Source organism: Episyrphus balteatus, chromosome 2 (assembly GCF_945859705.1).
Source record: "Episyrphus balteatus chromosome 2, idEpiBalt1.1, whole genome shotgun sequence".
NCBI lineage: Eukaryota > Metazoa > Arthropoda > Insecta > Diptera > Syrphidae > Episyrphus > Episyrphus balteatus.
The window spans coordinates 103,076,235-103,097,409 of record NC_079135.1 but is presented as its reverse complement, the minus strand read 5'-3'; the positions used below and the strand labels follow the sequence as shown (position 1 = coordinate 103,097,409).

At 29.7% G+C, this 21,175-nt stretch overlaps 2 protein-coding genes across 4 annotated transcripts in view; both read right to left on the bottom strand.

The window, feature by feature from the left end:
* The window catches only part of LOC129910530 (E3 ubiquitin-protein ligase siah-1), a 29,641-nt gene extending 19,649 nt beyond the window's left edge, over nt 1-9,992 (bottom strand). Inside the window, exons 1-3 of one of the 3 annotated variants that reach the window (XM_055987950.1) lie at nt 9,936-9,992; nt 2,013-2,055; nt 1,258-1,928 (exon numbers count right to left, since the gene is read on the bottom strand). In XM_055987950.1, coding sequence (XP_055843925.1) covers nt 1,258-1,602 — 345 coding nt within the window. In that variant the 5' untranslated portion in view covers nt 1,603-1,928; nt 2,013-2,055; nt 9,936-9,992. Of the gene's footprint in view, nt 1-1,257; nt 2,056-2,115; nt 2,656-9,935 lie in introns of those variants that run through there. The other 2 variants (XM_055987949.1, XM_055987948.1) reach the window with 2 other exon arrangements.
* Nucleotides 9,993-11,882: 1,890 nt separating this feature from the next.
* On the bottom strand, nt 11,883-19,431 carry LOC129911176 (translation initiation factor eIF-2B subunit beta). The gene is made up of 5 exons (XM_055988884.1): nt 19,275-19,431; nt 19,126-19,212; nt 18,593-19,046; nt 12,736-13,124; nt 11,883-12,656 (listed from the first exon to the last, which is right to left on the bottom strand). Exons 1-5 carry the CDS (start codon nt 19,334-19,336, stop codon nt 12,584-12,586), a joined length of 1,065 nt encoding a protein of 354 aa, XP_055844859.1. The 5' UTR covers nt 19,337-19,431; the 3' UTR covers nt 11,883-12,583.
* Nucleotides 19,432-21,175: the final 1,744 nt, after the last annotated feature.

Here is a 21,175-nt window from a genome sequence, read left to right as displayed (position 1 = left end):
ATGAATTAGGACTTCACGAAGCAAAAAGTATGATATTAAGAACTCTTTCAAGATGCGAATTTATGAAAGAAAAAAGCCTTCATGAAGAATTAGGACTTCACGAAGCAAAAAGTATGATGTTAAAACCTCTTTTAAGATGCGAATTTATGAAAGAAAAAAACCTTCATGATGAATTAGGACTTCACGAAGCAAAAAGTATGATGCTAAGACCTCTTTTAATATGCGAATTTATGAAAGAAAAAAGCCTTTAAGATGCATAAGAACTTCACGAAGCAAAAAGTAAGATGTTAAGACCATTTTTAGGAAGTGAATTTATGAAATAAAAAAGCCTTCATGATGAATGAGGACTACTCGAAGCAAAAAGTTTGATGTTAAGACCCCTTTTAAGATGCGAATTTATGAAAGAAAAAAGCCTTCATGATGAATTAGGACTTCACGAAGCAAAAAGTATGATATTAAGAACTCTTTCAAGATGCGAATTTATGAAAGAAAAAAGCCTTCATGATTAAAGTAAGATATTAAAACCTCTTGTAAGATGCGAATTTATGAAAGAAAAAAGACTTCATGATGAATTAGGACTTCACGAAGCAAAAAGTATGATGCTAAGACCTCTTTTAAGATGCGAATTTATGAAAGAAAAAAGCCTTCAAAATGAATTAGGACTTCACGAAGAAAAAAGTATGATGTTAAGACCTCTTTTAAGATGAGAATTTATGATAGAAAAAAGCCTTCATGAAAAATTAGGACTTCACGAAGCAAAAAGTATGACGTTAAGACCTCTATTAGCTCTTAACTTATAAAAAAAAATAGAACGTCACGTACATGCAGACAGAGGCAACAAAGAAATTGTATGAAAACCGAAAAGTTTCATGTACCTATCATTAAACCTATCTTCAAATGATTTACATTTTCTTCAAAAATTAAACTAAACATCAAAATATTAATCTGCTAGTAATAAAAAAGCTTCCGTTTTGGGTTATTTTTATATAAACTCTTATGGTCAAAGTTACAATTAATCGTCAAGTAGTGACCTAAGCTCAGCATTGTTCTCAGAATTTTAAAATATTTAGTTTTTGTTTAGATTTTCTAGTAAAGTTTTTAAACTACATTTTATCACTAACGAGTTAGCACATTTAAAGTTTTTACATGAAAACCCCTGATGATTTATTTAAAAAAAGTCTGTTATATTTGGGACTTGAAAATGGATACATAGAAATTTCATAATTTTATATCTACTTATAGGTACTTAGTACTCACCTTACAAAGTGGACAAACCATCAAAACTGTTGTACAACTTTGACATACACTATGACCAGTTGCACATAATTTAATAGGTGCCTTCATTGGATAAGCACATCCTGGACATTTCAGCTCTTCAATTAATCTTTCATAGTGATTTACCGAAATTAAACCAGAAATTCCAGTCGATGTAGCTGTTGTCGGTGTTGGTGATAATGAATTTGATCTTATCTCACTATAATTAATTAATTCTCTAGCTTTGGAACTTGTTGAAGCTATACATTCATTTGGCAAAATTGTTGGACAAAAGTCATTATTGGAAGCACCATTATTATCGCAGAATATATTTTTATTAGCTGACATTTCGTCGTCGTTGTCCGATACAACAAGTGCTGCTGCTGCTAATGCAGATAAAAGTTCTGGTGATGATTGAGATTGAGGTGTTGATGATGGTAAAGTTATTGGTGGTAATACTGGTGATGGTGTTGTTGTTTCTAATGGAAAATCTAAATCCGATGAACTATCAAGAAGTTCTTCAATTGTGCGAATTCTCGTCTTATGATCATTTTTATTTAAAATTGAATGTCGGTAGGACGACAATTCACCATCTCTTAATATTGGCACCACTGAAGAAGAAGAAGAATACAGGCGTGGAGGCTTAATTGGTATTCCTGGATCTTTAGCATTTTCTATTGGTGAAAATAATTCTTTTGTAAATGTCGGAGAGGATAATGTCGGTGCTTTTTTGAAAACAACCGAGTTTTTAGATTTACCAACTGTTTCCTCGGCTGCCAAAATTGATCCCAAATTCGTTTTCTGTGATGATAAAAAGTCATTATTAGATTTATGAACTTTAAAAGGCTTAACATTCACAACTTGACTGAACGCTGCCATTTCAATATTGCAATTTGTCATAACGGTTGAGTAAATTTTTAACGTGAATGTGAATTATAAGAAATCACAAAAAACTACCACCGATTTCGAGTGAATTTTTTAACAACAAATACAGGCAAAAAGAAGTTAATAACTGCGAAAAAGTCTTATTCATTTCTGTTGAAAAAAAATTTTATCTCGCTTATATCTCGAAACTATTATTAACTTTTACTGCATCACTTCAACTGATAAGTTTAAATGCATCAGGTACATGTCAATATTTCCCACATTCGTTCAAAAACCCCGCTGACAACTGTTGCCACAGTAGAACAAAATAAAAAAAATTGCATTCGAGATACTTATGCACTATACACTATAAAAAAAAGTCAATAAATGATGATGTGTACACTCTGTTGGGTGATTGAAGTGGGTGCACACGATAGAGACGTATTCGAAGTAGTTTATCTTTTTCTTGTGTATAAAAAGGGCCAAGAGAGGATAATTGCGCGCAAGTACACTAAATACAAATACACTTTGTTTTTATATAAAGTCGTGTTAAGAAAATGTATGACGGCAATGTTTACGTCATTTTAAAAAAAGTCATCATGTCGTCGGTCGGCGCGACGACGACGACGATATTACAATTTTAGCATATTACAAATAGGAATTTAAATTAAATTGAGTTGTTAGACGTGTTGTCTGGAATCAAATTGATATATAGGATTGATATCTGGTGGAGGCGATTCAAATTTCCAAAAATATAAAAACAATGTGCAACAACTTATTGCATATTAATTTAAGACATACAATATACATACATGAGTGGAAATCTTGATTTCATGAGTGCGGTACATGTTATTTGAATTGATTTTTTAAGAGTTTTTAAAATGAATAACAATAAGCAATAATTCGAGTACCTAGCTTTAAAAAAAAAATAAGTTCAAAACAAAAACAAACCAAATAAAATAAACCCAAAAAGACTAGCGAAACTATGAAATTTCTTTCAAATAATTATCATAACATAAAAACCTCTGGCGATAGATATATCTTCCTTGTTTGCACCAAAAAGTCTTGATTTCTGGGGAGAGGTGCGGACAGTGAGACACCCTTTTTTAAATTGCTATATCTTAGAATGTTTTCAAGATAATTTAACGAAACTTTGAAGTCAGTTTAAGACATATTTTATCTTAATGTTGCAAAAAAACTTGTAGTTAAAGAATGAATGAGAGCATCACATTGGACTAAAATGTAAAAAAAAGTCAAAACGTCTCACTGTTTGCAAAGGGTGCGATCAGTGAGACATTCTTAGGTGAAAAAAAAATTAACGAAAACGTCAAATAATTAGGTAATTGACAAGTATATAATTAATTAATTTATGTTACTTTAAACCATTTTTTTCAAAAAATGTAAGAAAAAGCCCAAAAAAAAACGAAAGAAAAAATACTACGAAATCATATTGAAGTCATGCTAAAATAATAGATTTTTTTTTAAATCTGTTTGCTTTTTTAAAAATCTATGTCTCACTGTTTGCTTTTTAATAATGTCTCACTGTTTACTTTTTGTCATTTTTTGGAAAAATATAAAATTACAAAAAACGAGAAGGAATTCTAATTACATGATATATTTTTATGAAAGAACATATAAATATAATACATACATATTTAAAAAAAGTTCTGTCCACTAACCATATTTTTTTGTGTTATACACTCTTTTTATAACACTCCAAAAACTACTTTCACCTGATTTTGTGTGATATTTTACAGTGTAGGAAAATGGACAGCTTTAATTTAGTCGGGACAAAATTAAAAGACGCAGACGGGGAAATAAACGTTTTGACCCAAACTAGCGTTACTGTGCTTATTTTCAGGAAAGAGAAAAATGGATTGTCTCACTGTTTGCACTGTCTCACTGTCCGCACCTTTCCCCTAAATTATTTAAAAAACTGCATTGTTATTGCACTTTAACTTCCGAATTCTCTCAATAGGGATTTCAAGATTTTCGAATAACTTTGTAAAAATATCAGTTATTGCATGTACATTATATTCGAGTGATAGCTAATACAATAAATTATTGATATTTTACACATACACCAAAAATTGATGTGGGTTTTAAAGTTTTAATAAGTACTAAATTACTTTTTTGGAGACTATTACATATATGAGTTCTTTAAAATAAATGATATACAGGGTGTCCCAAAAGTAATGGATCAAACGAAATATGCTGATAGGCCAACTTTGGGGCTCTCAGAATTTGGTAACTTGTTCATCCCAAATCCTTACGGTTTTCGATTTAATGCAATTTTTGTGAAATTTCGAAAAATCCCGACTTTGCAACAGTATTTTGCTTCCTCCGCTCATAATTGATTTTTGTTTTTTACAATTCTTTCACTAAAACATTGCCTAATAATAAGAAATAATTAATTAATCAAAATATTTTTCATTGCATACGCCATTTTGCTGCATATTTATAAACAGTTCCATGTTTTATAAAAACTCAATTTCTTTCTTTTATTTCAGAGCAACACCCTGAAAAAAATTTGCACGGTGTGGCACTGGTTTATTATTTTGAAAACTTGCCGTGTTATTGCAGTTTTTACAAATGTATAAAAATTTCCAAATTTGAAATTAGAACGAAAGATATTACAATTTGAATGCAAAAAAACAGACGTTTTCAGAGCAAAATAACAAACAAAAATCGAGGCTTTTGTTCAAAAAGAAATAAACAAACAACAGTCGAGAAAATGTGTTTATTTTTCTTTGTTATTTTTTCTCTGAAAAACCCTGTTTTGTTGCTTTTAAATTGTAATATCTTCAGTTCTAACACTTTGGAAACTTTTATACATTTTTGAAAACTGCAATCACACGACAAGTTTTCAAAATAATAAACCAGTGCCACACCATACAAATTTTTTTCAGGGTGTTTCTGTGAAATAAAAGATTCGATGAATAAAAATCTAATATAATCTAAAAACTACTAAAAACTTGAAATTCTCGTTAGAGCTACCCCGGTTCTAAAAATTTTTCTTACAGGTGTTTAACAGTTTTCTTACATTTTGCATCGAAAAACAAATTTTGATTTTTTAAGGAAATGTTACGAAAGCTATGAAAATTGTTAACTGCTTATGTATTACTCAATTATTGTAAAAAATTATAAAAAAAAGAAATTGATAAAATTCATTCATTCGTTAATGTGGGGAAAGAATACGTAAGATCATGTAATTTTTTTTAATTCAAAAACTTAAAAACAATGTTTTTTATTATTGAGGAAGAGATTAAAAAAAATGAAAATAAAAATGAACACAGGTAGATTTTGAAAAAAAAAAAACAAATTCAAATATGTGCATTCATATTTTCTAGGAATATTGGTAAGCCTTGACTAAAGAATTTCCAAAATTCAAAATTTTCAAGTTTTAACTAAAGATGTACAAAAACGAATAAAATGACACATGTAGATATTTTAGAAATCAAAATTCTAATTTTTTAAAAGTTCTAGTCCAAATTTTAAAAAAATGACTGATGACACATTTAGTGAATTTTATTGTAAGTATTCTGAGCGAATTTCATAAAATTTGGATAGTTGCAAAAATTGTCAAAATTTTGTTTTTATTCTAAAAATTTAATTTTTTTGAAATATGAAACATTTTCAGAATCACGCGATAAACATATTCACATTTTTGAAAATAAATTTTTATTTCATTTGTCGGAAATATGAAAGGCCAAAATAGTATTTTCTCGGCTGTGGGCTAATTTCAAGGTCAAAGGTCGTTTAAAGCTATAGCAAAGAATAAACAGTGTTTTGTTTTGCCCGTTTATGAACCGATAAATGTTTGCTATACCGAAATTTTGAGCATACATTTTTTAACAATAAATCAACGTTGTATACTTTTATTATTCCGACCTTGAATTTTTCCGTTTCCATGATTTTGACCCGGTTATGATAAAAATTCCGGTTCTATGGAAAAGATGATTTTTATTTCGGAAATCATTATCAACGGAACACCTCCAAGCGAGTAATTCTATTTTCTATATGTAAATAAAAAACAAAATTTGAGAATAAAAATCAAAAAAAATTTTAGAAACTTTCATTTTGTTAAAGAAAAAGTGTTATTCTTGCTCCACGCAACAAGTATGATACATTTTATGCAAAACGCCTTTTCCATGTTCTTTTTCATAGCTATACCTACTATCCTTTGATCTCACAAATCCAAATTAACTCACAAATATGTAATTTTATTCGGTTTTACATACATTTTAGCAAAACTTATTGAATGCCACAATATGAAATAGGTACTTTCTTAATCTAAAATTCACTTCCTTTTTTATAATCACATGTTTCGTAACTGAAAATTTATTCAACTCTTTTTAGGATTTATGGTAAAAAAAGGTGTAAGCTGATTCTTATTAGATACAAATAACTAAAAATAATTAACTTAAATTTGAAACGGAAGGATATTTTCTATTGTCTATGAATAGGTTTTTGGTATCTATACACTTCAGACATATACACAAATCAAAGTTATTTTCTATTAGAAATTTAAACTTTTGTTAAAGTCTATATTTAGAAATGAAAATGACCAAAAACCACCAACTGCTGTTAACAAGTTTAAACTTATTTTACACTTTTTTTTCTTTCTATTCTCAAATTCTAGCTTTCAATCAAGTTGTATCAAATACACAAAAAAAAAAATAGATTCCAATACTAACCCTTATTTCGGGATTATAATAATAAAAAAATTACATCGAAAATTCCACGCTTTTCTTTACCACATTTTCACAGTAGGTACTCAAAAAAAAAAAAATAATATTAACCACGTGACTGGATTTAATAGCATAAAATATAATTAAAAATGTATTCCTTGACAACCAACGCACGAAAATAAATGTGTGTATCCAATATCTTTCCCAATCCAAAAGCAATTTTTCTAAATATTATTGCTTTTTCTTATTTATTTGCATTTATTGTTATAATGCACTTTATAATTAAATTAACAAAACACTATACTATTTTTTTTTTGTATAAAACAATTATTTTATAAAATTAAAAAACACTAAAGTTTGTTTGAAAACAAGACTTTTTTGCAAGAGTATTTTTCCAGCAAAACACCGATATCGTCTCTCAACCTTAACAAACTGACGACGACACAAAGCTATTAGCAGCAAAAGGTTTCCCATTCGAAGGCTTCGCAATGCCAATATTTAGAAGTCAACAACAGAGAACACAGAGAAGTGTGCTACGTCATTGTTTTTTTGGCCACCACAGAAGGGTGGGTTGTGTCATCGACTGTGCCAAGGACACACACAGATTTACATAGTTTGCTACCCCCTTGGGTATACTCAATACCATGCTTTCTCACGCATTAAGTGGGTTTGGTACACACACATTATTGTTCCGATACATAAAACTGTTGTAAGTTATGACGTCCTAAAGTGAGTGTACCTACGACTTATACCTCCTACCTATATTATAGAAGAAAGACTTTTTATCTTTTTTTTTTTTTTTAAATTACAACAAAGTCTGTTTTGTATGAAAAGATTGACGAGAATGGAAAAAGTCGTGAGGGGGAGGGGTAGACATTGTATCGATTTGATGGGTTTGTCTAGTGAGTATATATATACTACAACCATACAAGGTCAACTAACGAGTAATTCCGCCTATTAAAGGTGGTCATTTGGTCATTTTGGCGTGAAAACACGTGGTGTTGGAGGGGTTTCCTTAAAAAAAAAAAAAACTATGACCCTTGAGTAAAAAAACAAGCATTATAATGTAATTGCTTAGCGTTATTATAAAATGGTGTCTTCCAGTCTGGTTTAATGGGAATTTATGAACGAACGAGAAGCAATAATAAGTTGAAATAAAAGGAAGTAAGTTTGTGAATATAAATTAATTTATAACTGAAAGGTTGATCGATAAACATAGTTTAAGTACTGAGGAAGAAAAAAAGTACGTATACACCATGTATGTCCAGTATTACTATTTACTGGATTAAATGATATTTATAAGGTTAATGAACTTTTTTTTAATGTAAAATGTTGTTATAATTAATGAGAGATCTAAAGTATGTAATTACTTGATGCCTTCTAGCCCGAACGCATTTAAGATTTAATGGGGGTATTACACTTGTATAAACTGTGTAAATATACGAATGCAGCTACCTATAAATATAAATGTATGGAATGGTAAACAATGATGTTACGCTGATACGTAGGTACATAGCTATATTGCGTTGTAAAAAGTGCAGTTGTGTAGGCAGCCTGTTCAATAAAGTTATTGTCGAATGCTCTGGATAAAAAAAGAATAATTTGTTCGCTGTGAGTGAGGGTGATTTTATCTTGAATAGTTTCCTGCTATTTTTTTTAAGTCAATTTAAGTAAAAAATAGTTTTGGACACACCAATACGGTTCACTTGGCAAGGAATGTACTGTATACAATTTATATAATGTATTGTATACCTGACAGACGAACTTAAAACCAAGCTTTATCATGGTTTTGTTAAATTTTTTAAACGGAAAATAAAATATCTATCTAACACGTATTTAAGCTTTCGATCTTGATTTTGTTCGGATCAGATAACTCAACTAGAGAAAAGTTGTTCATACACTCTCTAATATAAAATCAGTTTAATAGAAAAAACACTATGCACCCATCATACGCTTATGATTTTTTTCTTTAATTCTTGATGCCAATTACCATCGAAATGTTTTAACGATTTTTTTAAAATCTACTTGTTGCACAACGTCCTTTCTCCCTAAAAAAATACCCTTATTCATCCAAAATATTTCGATGCACTTTTTTGATTTTTGTATTCTCATTGCAAATGATATGTCCATATCGAATTTTACCGCTGTACCATCATGGAAAGTGGGTTTTCTGAAAATATGCACCTGTGCACCGAAGATAGCAACTACATTAAAAGGACTTTTATAGTCACTTGGAGTAAACGTTTTATTAATTTTGCACAATCTTGATCAAACTAACTTATCGTTTATTTAAATACTAAAAATAAGAATAATTTTTTCTTGCTTCCTCTAAAATTTCACAAATCCGTTCGTAATTGAAAATTTCCTTCAAACTGTCATTACGAACGAATTCGTATGTTATAAGGGTGGTAAATTTAAAATTTCGTATGTTTTTATCCATATTGTAATCTTTCAAAAACAACTTGAAAATGGTACTACAAAGCTATTTCACGGGTGCCAATAAGATCATCGGGCTCCTTTATTCAATTTATTTATGGTGCTTAGTCTTGTTAGTCTAAGAGCCCACAGTAAATTTTCTTAATGAAGGTATAACCATATAGACTTATGCGTTCTAATAACAAATTCAAAAGTCTGGCAGCCTTAAATCGTGTACTTATTTGGTTTTCGGGAGCTTAAATATCGCGAGTTTTCCAATTAATATTAGTACACTAAATTAACACAAATTTAAATTCTGAATATAAGGAATGTTGCTGTCATTTCCCTTAAGCCTAAAGACATCGATCTTGACGATGAGATCAATCTCAAGATATAATCTGTTTAAGCGGCTTTGTTTTGGAGACTTTTCTGTTTAGTTGTTTGTTTTTTTTTTTTAATTCAGAATTCTCCAAAAATAGAGCCGATATGGTTAGTTTTAAAAGCTAATATCTTGAATTCTATTTGCATAGCCAAGATTGATGTATTCAGACTTAGGAGCAAGACAGAGCTTGAGTCCTTATATTCAGAATGCGAATTTTGTGTTAGCCTACTCATATTAATTATGTAGAAAACTGGCAATTTTTGACCTCCCGAAAACCATATAAAGCCGCGATTAATAGCTGCCATAAGGCTATAAAACTTCATACTCACATTGTGGTTATATCTCCACTTCCAAAATTTGCAGTTGGCTCTCGGTCTATGTAGGTAATTTTACATTTTAGTTGAAAATGTCTCCCTTGAATATCACCCACACGATTATGATTTGCTTCGCCCAATTCTAGCTTTTAGGCTTGTCAACACCAATAAATAGCCTAGAATTTTTAATAACACATTCATGTTATAACAGTTTGTATATTTTTAGTTGTTGTTTTCTTTAACTAGCTCTTTTTTTAACGAACTTTCTGTTTTTTTAAACTTTTCGATTTTTCCTGCTTTTTTTTATTTTGACAAAATTTTAATCAGAAAATAGCGTTATTGACGGATTTATGAAAAATGAAAGACCAATTAATTTTCTTAAAACTACTTATTTTTTTTACAAAATAGGAATATTTCTATTTTTAAACAAAAAAAAAATTAACAAGAAATTAAGTTTAACTTGAACAAAATGGATAAATAAACTTCGACTGTTTGTTATTTTTAAAAACAAAAATAATGAAAATCATTTCCGTACAAAAATTCCGGGAAAACTTTAGATGTAGGTACATGAATAAGTTGTGAGACAAGTTTTTGATTTTTGTTTATATACATCAAAAAATATAAAAACTCTAGAATTACTACATAAACGATAATGATAAATTTTTCTCTTAATAAATGTATTGAAAAGTTCTGGTGGTATTGTTTATTTTTTTATTTTACTAAATTGCTGGACATAAAGTTCAAGTTGTGTATCAAAATTTCTTATTACAGTCGTGAGAGCTAACCAAAATAAAATACGTATAATAGGTACTTGAGTTTGAATATCAAACATCATGGATCGTTAAAACAATTTAAAAAAAAGTGTAAATATATACCAATATAAATAAAAACATTAGGTTCTAAATGACTAAAATATGTTCTAACATTGATAAAATCTCCAACTTTAAGAATGGTTAGATATTTTTTTAATAAATATCTACAAACAAAATGATGGAGAAATTATTTTTTTTAATCCAAAAACTTTTTTTTTAATTTTTTTTTAACTTATAGGTAGGTAATACAAACGTTTTTACATAATAAATTGTATGGAAATTGGCACATTCGTTTGCGGCAAAGTTCAATATATTAAAAAACCTCCTATGGGAGATATACCGTTAAAAAGATTTTTGAAAAAAAAAAAAAAAGATTTTTGAAAAAAAAAAAAACATTTTCATCAAAACATGGATCGTTTTATTAACTTTAGTATACAAAATTTTGTAAATATTTTTTTCAAAGAGAAAAAAAATTGGTATGCCATTCTGAAAAAAATATTAATCCACATCTAGAAAAATCATAAATCCGTTTTCAAAAAATTGATTTTTCAATTTTATTTTTTGTTTCCAAAAAATATTTTTTTTTAATTTTTGGTTAAACAGTAATATTACGGCTACTCAAACGCTTCTGTACAAAAAAATATGTCGAAAAAGAAGAATCGTTCACGAGTAAGAAAACCAGAAAACGGTTCTATGCTAGGTTCTGGTAACAAAGATTTACAAAATATTTTTTTACGAGAACGACCTTATTTGCCACAGTACACACAAATTTTTTAATTTAAATCGTTAGATTTTGGTTATACAAGTCATATTGTAGGTACCTATGGCAGGCCACGTACTTTTGGTTACAACAAATCTTAATTTCCCGACTACGAAATAACCGGTAAACCTTAATTCTAAAGTTTGAAACAAATCGTTTTAGCATTTTTTGCTGTAGAGATCGTAATGCCATGTGTAATTGAATAAACAGAATCCACAGGAAAAAATATAGTTAATACATATCTGCATGGAATTGTTCCATCAAAAAATTTAATTTATTAGAGAAAGAATTTTAAATATTCAACAATATTTGTATAAGGATTGAGCAAATTCAAGATGTGCGCAAAAAAAGAATATCTGCGTAATTAAATAAGAATTTAAAAGTTACGACACAAAATACTTTTGTTGCTAGTAAGATTAAGCCAAATGTAGAATTTATTTAGCGTAATTGGCAAGAATTCTTTTTGCAGACTTATTTCTTACAAGAAATTATTGCAGAAATATATAATACATTGTAGTTTTAATTGCTCCCTTTACGTTAATAGAATTATAAAATAAAAAAAATCCATATCGTTTAAATGTTGAAAGGTTAAATATGCAGTTGTTTTAAAAAGGTTGCTTGCGGTTATGCCACACTCATTTCAATCACCAAACAATAGCACATTCTTTAAAATATATCCTCTTAATGAACGTTAATCCTTAAGTAAAATCCAAGAATGGCGACAGTTGTCACATCTAAAACACTTCTTTTTTTTTAAATTGCGTTTTAAATTACGTTTAAAAACAACCGATGTGGTTAGACGAAAGAAAATACAAAACCGGCTCGATTAGAATTGAAAATATAACTGAAAACAAACTTGCCAATAGCTTGAATACTTTGCAGACCATTTGTTCGAATATTAATTGGATTATTTCAATCAAACATAAAAATAACGACAGAATATAAGTTAAAAAAAAGAAACACCAAGTGTACAAAGACCAATTCACTAGGAAACCAATCAACGCCGTACAATCAACACTTCTTCAATTTGTAAAACGGAAAACCTTTCATTCTTTCTTTTATTTTTTATTTTCGATGTTATCTGTGTCAATTTAAATTTCATAATCTTCTGGATGGTATAATTCTGTCAGCAATCGATAGACATAAGACGGTGCATGTCCACCCCTAGAATAAACAGAAAGAAAATATTGATATAAATATTGGTTGTTTCTTTTTAGTTTTGACTCGTATAAAAACTACTCACATGTTAGATATGAAAAGTGTAACTAGTTCTGGCGGGACATAGTCAAAAATGGGACTATAGACTTTGGCAAACCTAGATGCCAGCGAGTCATAGGGTATCACACCTTCAGCACATCCAACTAAGTTGAACGCATCAGCTTCGTATGAGCAACGATGAACTGGGGAAAGCTTATACATGGGAGCCAGCACAATTACAGGAACGGAGTAATGCTTGGCAGCAAGAGCAACGGTGTGAGCACCACATGCTGCTCTTAATCCTCCATTAGCTAAAACACTGTGTGTTCCAATTATAACCTTATTGACGCGAGACATCATTGCAAAGACGGCCGAGTCAGGGATGACAACAATTTCAACATTTCCGGCCGCTAAATTGGATGCGAGGTCGTGACCCTAGAAAGATAGAAAACGATGATATATTAAAATACAATTTACAATTTTATTTTATACATAAATAAAAAGGTTAAATTTATTTGCACTATCGTCTTGTAAAGGGCGACAAAGAAATGTTCTTTGGCGCCGGGTACAAAGGGGTTAAGTCATAAATGATAGTTTTCCAGAAAATGCGAATGAAGTTGAGCATTGATCCTCTTATTTTTATAGGAAAGAGTTGCTCTAAATTTATGTTTTTGATGGAAAATAAAAGAGAAAAAAGAAAAGCCGAAAAGCGCATTTTTTTGTGACTAAACGCTTTGTACCCGGCGGCAAAGATTATGTCCATTGAAATTTTATACCATTATTTAAAAGTTCGAAGAATGCAACAATGAATGCAACAAAAAAAAAAATCAAAAACAGTTTTGCTTTTATTACTTAGTATTATCGTCATGCTAATAATAATAACCTTTAAAAACATTATTGCTTGTCTTAAATAATACAAAACATTGTAATGATGCAATCCAGTGAGAGCTATTACTGGGACTTTATTAAAAGAAACGAAATAAAATTCTTTTTTGAACTCAAATTTATTAAGATCTTGTGTTTTGTCTTTGAAGAACGAATTTTACGAGTTTTTTTATTTTCTTCTCATAGGAATACATTTATCAAATTTGATTATGTACCAAATTTGTGCATAGAAAGTAAAAGTACAAGTACTGGTATCACGAAGTAGAAATCGTCATTAAAACTCGTAGTACAAACAAATGCACGATACCTGCATTCAGTTAGCCTCACCCGAAATGCCTTAACAATGAGACGTTTTGTCATGGCATTTATGAAAAAGTAAAGAAATTTTTGTAAGCAAACGTTTTAATGTTAATTGGATTTTAAAGTTCTTTTAGTATGGATAGTTTAAAATCTTTTAAATGCACTCATCCCTACTGATTTTTACTGGAAGGAAAAAGGTAAAGTTATTGGCAGTAAGTTTTTGTTGTTGAATTCTGTGTGGATTTCCAAGTCTTACGGAAAAACGGCTATAGCAAATATGAAGATTTTCGCAGTTTTCCTTAATATTAGAAATCATCTGATAAACTGTAGAGTTTGACTTAATAGTTTAGTTAATAGATAAAAAACGCACAAATGCACAAATTCTCATAATCATTATTGTTATAATTTTTACTTGCTCTACGACAACATTCCGATGATAGAGAAGCTCAAGTAAGTGGTTTCAGTCAGTTGGCATGTGCGGCCTGTACATCAAAAAAGAGTAATGTAGAAACATAGGATTAATGGTACAGCTCCTACACCAACCCACCTTAAGTGGGTTTGGGGAAGGAAATGTCGTTTTAAATGATTTCTTGCAAAAATAATATGCTAAAGTTGTAAATAAAATTAAAAGATTTGCAACTTTTTATATGATCATTCATTTATGTATATGACCTCAAAAAGTATTGAGAAACATGTCAAAAACTATTTTTTTTTGTTTTTTTTTTAATCTTTAACAAAAACACCTAATTTTTTTTTATAAATTGTTTGCAAATGTACGTTTTTTTATATCAAGTAAGCAAAAAAAGTGAATAATTTTTTTTTGTTTTGATTTTTGTAATTTCCAAAGTATTCCATTTTTGGTTGAAACTTTTACTTTTAGATGAAAAACTTAATTGCTATTGTAGAAACGCACTGTCAAAAACGAGAAAAGCAAAGCAGAAACAAGAACTTTTGCTTGAGCTCGAATGGTTTTCATAAAATCTCTTTGTTATTACAAAAGACAATAATAATTTCACAATTATTTAATAAAATATCAAATAGTTATTTTTTTTATTACTCACTCAGCATGTTGCCAATCTTGACCATTTGACATAAACCCATTTTTGGGATAATTTTGTCTGTAAATGCAAGTACTTTCTAACGTCACAACCGTTACATCTTATTTGAAGATATTTTTTAGAAAGTACAATAGTTAAAATACTTTTAATATTTAAAACAATGAAACCAATCAATATACTAAGATAGTGTAAAGGTATTAAAATACTTAATTTAGTGATATATATACATATATATATATATATACAAAAATATGAATATACGCTCTCATGAAATTACCCTGAGGTGTTTTCTAATTTCTAAATATTTTGTGCTTCCACGTTATATCAAGTCTAAAAAAAAAATTGCCTTTTACCCTCGAATTTTTAAGCGATTTTAAAATAAAATGCACGACTGGGTCGCACGAACTTGCTCTTAGAGTTAAAGCTGCTTAAATTTTTAAGACTTTTTATATAGAAATTTGAAAAAAAAAAATAAAATTCGTTTTTAAAAAAAAATTAAATAAAATCTGAAATTAAATTTCCCTCTAAAACAAGTATGCAGTTTTGATTTTTATGTTAACATGCATTTTTAGAAAAAAAATTTTCAAAATCGTTAGAGTTTTTTAAAAAACTAATTTTTTATAAATATTTTTTTTGGAAAAAAAGTTTTAAAATAAAATTGGTATGCCATTTTGTAGAAATCACTAATCAACATCTAAAAACTAAATTTCAAAAAAATTAATTGTCCCGTTTTCCAAAATTTGATTTTTCAAAAAAAAATTTTCAAAATTTTTTTAAAAATTCAAAAATCATTTTTTTGGAAATTTTATTTTTGGTTTGTATTTAAATTATATAAATGCTTCTTCACAAAAAGTTTCGTTGAAATCGAACAAGCACTTTCGAAGATAATCGGATTTGAAAAAAACGGTTCTATGGCAGGTACCGTTAATAATGGTTTTCAAAAAAAAAATTTTTCATTGAAAGATAGACCTTAGCTTAAAACTAACACTTGAATTTTTTAAACAAAATCGTTGGAGCCGTTTTTGAGATATTTCAATTCTAAATCGTTATATGACAAGTACCGTTATTTTTGGTCCAAAAAAATTAATTCCAAAAACCCCTCTGGAGAGTCGCCAAATAACGCTACATACCAAGTTTGACATTAATCGGTCCATCCGTTTAGGCTGTAGCTCCTTATACAGACAGACAGACAGACAGACTGACAGACAGACAGACAGACAGACGGACTTCCGGGACCCACTTTTTTGGCATTGTCTACCATCGTAATGTCATGGAAAAATGTTATCTCAACTTTTTTTTTTGTACGAATGCATAACTTGATATATAGTACCTATATCGCAAGTAAAAAGACATATTGTTCGATAGTTGTAACTCGCAATAAGGGTGATTCAAACCTCTTGCTTAGTTCGCCAAATTGCAAGTAGGTCTTAGTCTTAATACTCTTCATAAGCTTTAGAAGTTCTGATTACTTAAATGAAGGCAGAAAACAGAGTCGGATAATGTACTCTATATTCACGTAGTATGTCTGAAGAGAGAAGTCCTCAAAGGGAAACAAATCTTATTAGTGCGATGTTAATAAAAATACATTTTGTATTGAAACAGTAAGTAAAGATATCTTCTAGTTGCTGTGTACGGTGAGAAATATAGTCAGATGAACCGGAACTATTGCTCTAAAAGCCATACTGCTAGCGATTGAGATATGTCCCCGGACCGTGAACATAAGTCCATTCATTTATTGCACAATTTATAGTTTTCTTTCGGTTTGGATAAGAAAGCCACCTAAAAATTTGTTTCATCGACTATGGGAATTCCAGGCTTTTTAAGGTCATTGGGACATGCATAGAAAACGCAGTAAAGTATAGCCGTAAATTGTAACTACAAACTACAAAGACGCGAGCGGAAATGATTCAGTAAACACTTGACCTGAAAAATGTTTCAAAATTTTTTTAGAGGGAAAATGTACGAAAAAAATTGTTTCTCTTTTTTATCCATCTTTGATCGAAAGTGAAGAGCTGTGGTGCGGTACTGAAAGTGGTAAAGTAGCATTTAACTGCTACTACTCGACAGTTTCGTACTCTGTCTCCTCCTTTCATAATAAAAGTAGTGTTTTTTCAAAGTTGTTATACTGCAAAAATTTTACACAATGAGCAAGGAGTTCAGTCATCCGTAAAAAAAAAAAAACACTTTATTTCGTTCGAACTTTGTCATGTACTGAATTCAAAACTGTTAACAGATTTATTGCTATCACGTTTATAGTTATTGAGCTATAATAGGCTCATTTATTATTTTCGATATAAATGCTCATGTTCCGCAATTTGAACGAAAGTGAATTGAAATCACTTTTCAATTTCACGTGAAATGAAATATCATATTCTTCATTTCGATCGATTTCGAAAACTTCAAAATTGCTTCAAACTGTCAAAACTGAAGGATCATTCATTTTTATTTTGTTTCTAAAGTGAAATTACTACTGCTTTGGACATGGATGCAATTTTATCCGCAATTTTAATGGAAAAAGCAGAATTTAAAAGAAAAATGAAGAAGACACATTTTGTGAGACAAATCAAATATATGTAAGTGAAATGCAAAACATGGGCAGTATTATTGCAAATTTTAAAACAAAAATTAATTAGTGTAAAGCGAATGAGATTGCTAACACAGAAGGAGTGCGCAATTCCCGAAGGTACCACAGAGGCAGTGATGAATTATAATATTTCATGCCATGAGGCATTATGTATTTTGTATTAAATCAACAACAAACAAACTATACAAAACAATAAAAATATAAGTTTTGATAATATTTTGTCCAAAAATTGCAAATTCATTGAAAAAGGCACTAAATTCAAAGCAAACTGAATTCGATGAGAAAATCTAAATGAGTGAAAAAATGCAGAACACCTAATTTCACTTTCGGCAAGTGAATGCCCAAAAAGTTAAATGCAGAATGTGAAAGTCTCAAATATTAATTTTCAATGAAGTTCTTGTTGATGTTTAATCCAAAATACATATTATTTTTTCGTAATATGTGGCTTTTTTAATCCAAATCAAAAGCGCAAAATGGAATTTGCTAAGAGAAACCATTAGTTATGTTGGCCACTAAGATTTTGAGATATCAAAAATTTCTATTTCAAATATCTTTAAAAGATGGCGTTTTGAGATTGCATTTTCCATAAGAAGTTTTGCAAATTTAACGGTGATGTAATTCGACGTCAAAATACAAAAAAAATGATCTGAAGAATTCCAAATCGTACTAAAATCCGAAAAAAAAAATTACGCCAACCCTCAACGTCAGCTGAGGCTCTTACTCAAACAAACATAAACATCCGTTTCAGATTTTGGAGGGGGCTCGAGCATCTGAGCTGCCTCTAAATCTTTAAGATTTACGAAAAAGTTTCAGTAAATCATGTTCATTATGATGAAATCAGCTAAATAATAACATGATCTTGAACGCTTGGGGGGGGGGGGCTTGAGCCCCCTGAGCCCCCCTCAATACGCCACTGGCTGTGTGGAACAGTTTCGAATAGGATTTTCTGTTTTTTTTAATAAATAATAATCTGCATCAATCATCTATTGGTTTGATCCAGAGTTAAATTACCAACCTAATTTAGGTAAATTGTTTTTACTTTCCCAAAAACATGAATATGACAAGAAAATACTTACACGACATGATGGAGCACATTCGGCTACGATAACAGTTAAATATTGTCGCTTTTTAGCAGCTCGCTTAAGAAAATTCTCCACACATCTCGAATGACCAAGTGTAAGAATAACCTCCGACGAATGAATATGTTCTTCGGCTTGAGTTGAAATATTTTCAGCGCTAGTTTCCAATTCGATTTCGATTTCTTGTAAATGATCAAGCAATGCCTCACGCAAACCTTCTTGTGGTTGTGAATAATCTTTATCGACGTCAATTTCACTAGTTTGAGTTATAAGTTTGTGAAGTGATAAAGATGCTTGCGAATCGTCACAATATTGAACCTTAGCTTTAAGAGCAACAAATTCTTCACGAATTAACTTTAACATTCGTCGGGCAATATTTGCAGTGACAGCTTCTTGTGGCAAAGCAGAAACAAGAACTTTTGCCTGAGCTCGAATGGTTTTCATGAGACCTCTTTGTTATTACAAAAGACAAAAATGATATTTCACAATTATTTAATAAAATATCAAATGGGTATTTTTTTATTACTCACTCAGCATGTTGCCAATCTTGACCATTTATTATTTGTTTGAAGATTTTTAAAGTTTTTATTGTAATATTGTAGGAACCAACTATTTTTCTAAGAATTTTCGAAATGGGTTTTAGGTAATTATTGTAGGTTTTGTTATTTATTTAACTTACTCGACTTTAACATCGTGAATTAAGTTGGCAATTTCAGGAGATGGAAGGACCTCTAATTTCATTTTGAATTAATTATTTTTGATAAAATTTAAAAGAAAGAATTTATCAGCCAACCACGCAAAGAGGTCGTATTTTTTTTTTGTAAAATGGAAATGTCAAATTTGACAGTTTTATGAAGTGACGTTATGAGACCGTTATGGGAATGGAACAATTTCGAATAGGAGTGTTATAGAGGAATATACAAAACAAAAGTATTTTTTTTTTTTTAATAAAAATTAACTAAAATTAAAAAAATAATTTTTATAATAAATTTAATTTTACCCGGTCCTCCACTTGACATAAATGATTGCAAAATGTGTCATGTCGTCGACACAGCTCCAAAACAGTGAATCATTTTACTACTTTTTATCCAAGGTATATGAAAATAAGGTAGTAGAGAACTGTCAGATGAAAGAAAAAAAGATGGCTTTCTTAGTTTTAACGAAGAAAAAAATAACAAAAATAATAAAAAATTATTAAAATTATTTTTATTTAAAGTGGAGTGATTGAATATAATTCAATATACAGATACGCTATTGAAATTATTGTTATTAAAAAATTTGTCTAGGAAATTGTTGTTGCTTTTGATTTTGACAAATTATCGTCAAAAACTTATGACTCCATTTTGTAAAATGGCGACTCTAAGGGCCAGTTGTACAAAAATTGATCCGCGGATCAGCAACTTTTATCTTCTGAAATCGGTGATGAGGTTCCGGTTTAGCACTGGTGCAAGGTGCACATATCGTCGCCTCAATAAAATAATGTCGTATGTTACATTCGGCTACTTTTGGGAAAACGCAATTAAAGTTCAGATTTTTATTTCTCGAAAACTGTACGGTCAATTTTTTTAAAAATATCATGGCGTATACAAAAAATATTTGTCTATTGAAATTTGTTAGAATTATTTCAATATTCCAATCCAGAAACAAATAATAGTCAATTTTCTCTAATATGCCGATGTCGTATGTAACGTTTTCACAGAAACTATTTGTTACCCAAACACATACGACAAATTGATGACACATACGACAAAAATAAGCAAAGTTTAATTCGACACTTGTTTACGACATACGACAAAAAGATGTCAAATTCAATGCGAAAAAACATAGAAGAAGGTTTTTTCTTTTAACCCGAGTTTAGCGAAATTGGATTTTAACAAAAACATCAATGGTAAAATAACATACATCTGACTTCTAAACTTAGAATTGGTTTAGAAGCAGTTCACCTATAAAATGATAGAACTTTTTTAATTTGGAAGTAAGATGTATGTGTTATTTTTTGTTAAAATCGAGTTTTCGCTAAATTCGGATATATTACTATTACTATAGGCTATACTTCACAACAAAATTCTTTCTTAAAGAGAAACTAACATAAATATCTAGAAAAAAAAATAATAGGGACATTATTTTTAAAGCAATTTTAGAATTAATGAGATAACAGTTTACTAATACTATGTTTCCACCTACGCTAAATCTGAGATTTGGCTTAGTAGATTTAGAATAAATCTCGAGATTTGTGCTAAATCTAGTTAGCTAAATCTCGGATTTAGGGTAGGTGGAAACGTAGTATTAAATTAAGTTACTGTTCAAGTTGAATTAAATTATTACAGTTTAAAGATAACACGATAAAAGCTTCATACAAATTTCGTAGGGCCAAGTTTATATTGTCACTGGATTGGGAACATTGAGGGAACCTAAAGGATCGACATAAAGGAATTCATCTTACAATATGTAGTTACGTATGCTAAAATAATAAAATCATAAAACAACTACTTTATGCTCTTTGTATGCATAAAATAGAGCATAAAGCTCCTCGGATAAACTCGGCGCAGGTCCACTCGTCCAACCTGCTCGACATCTTGA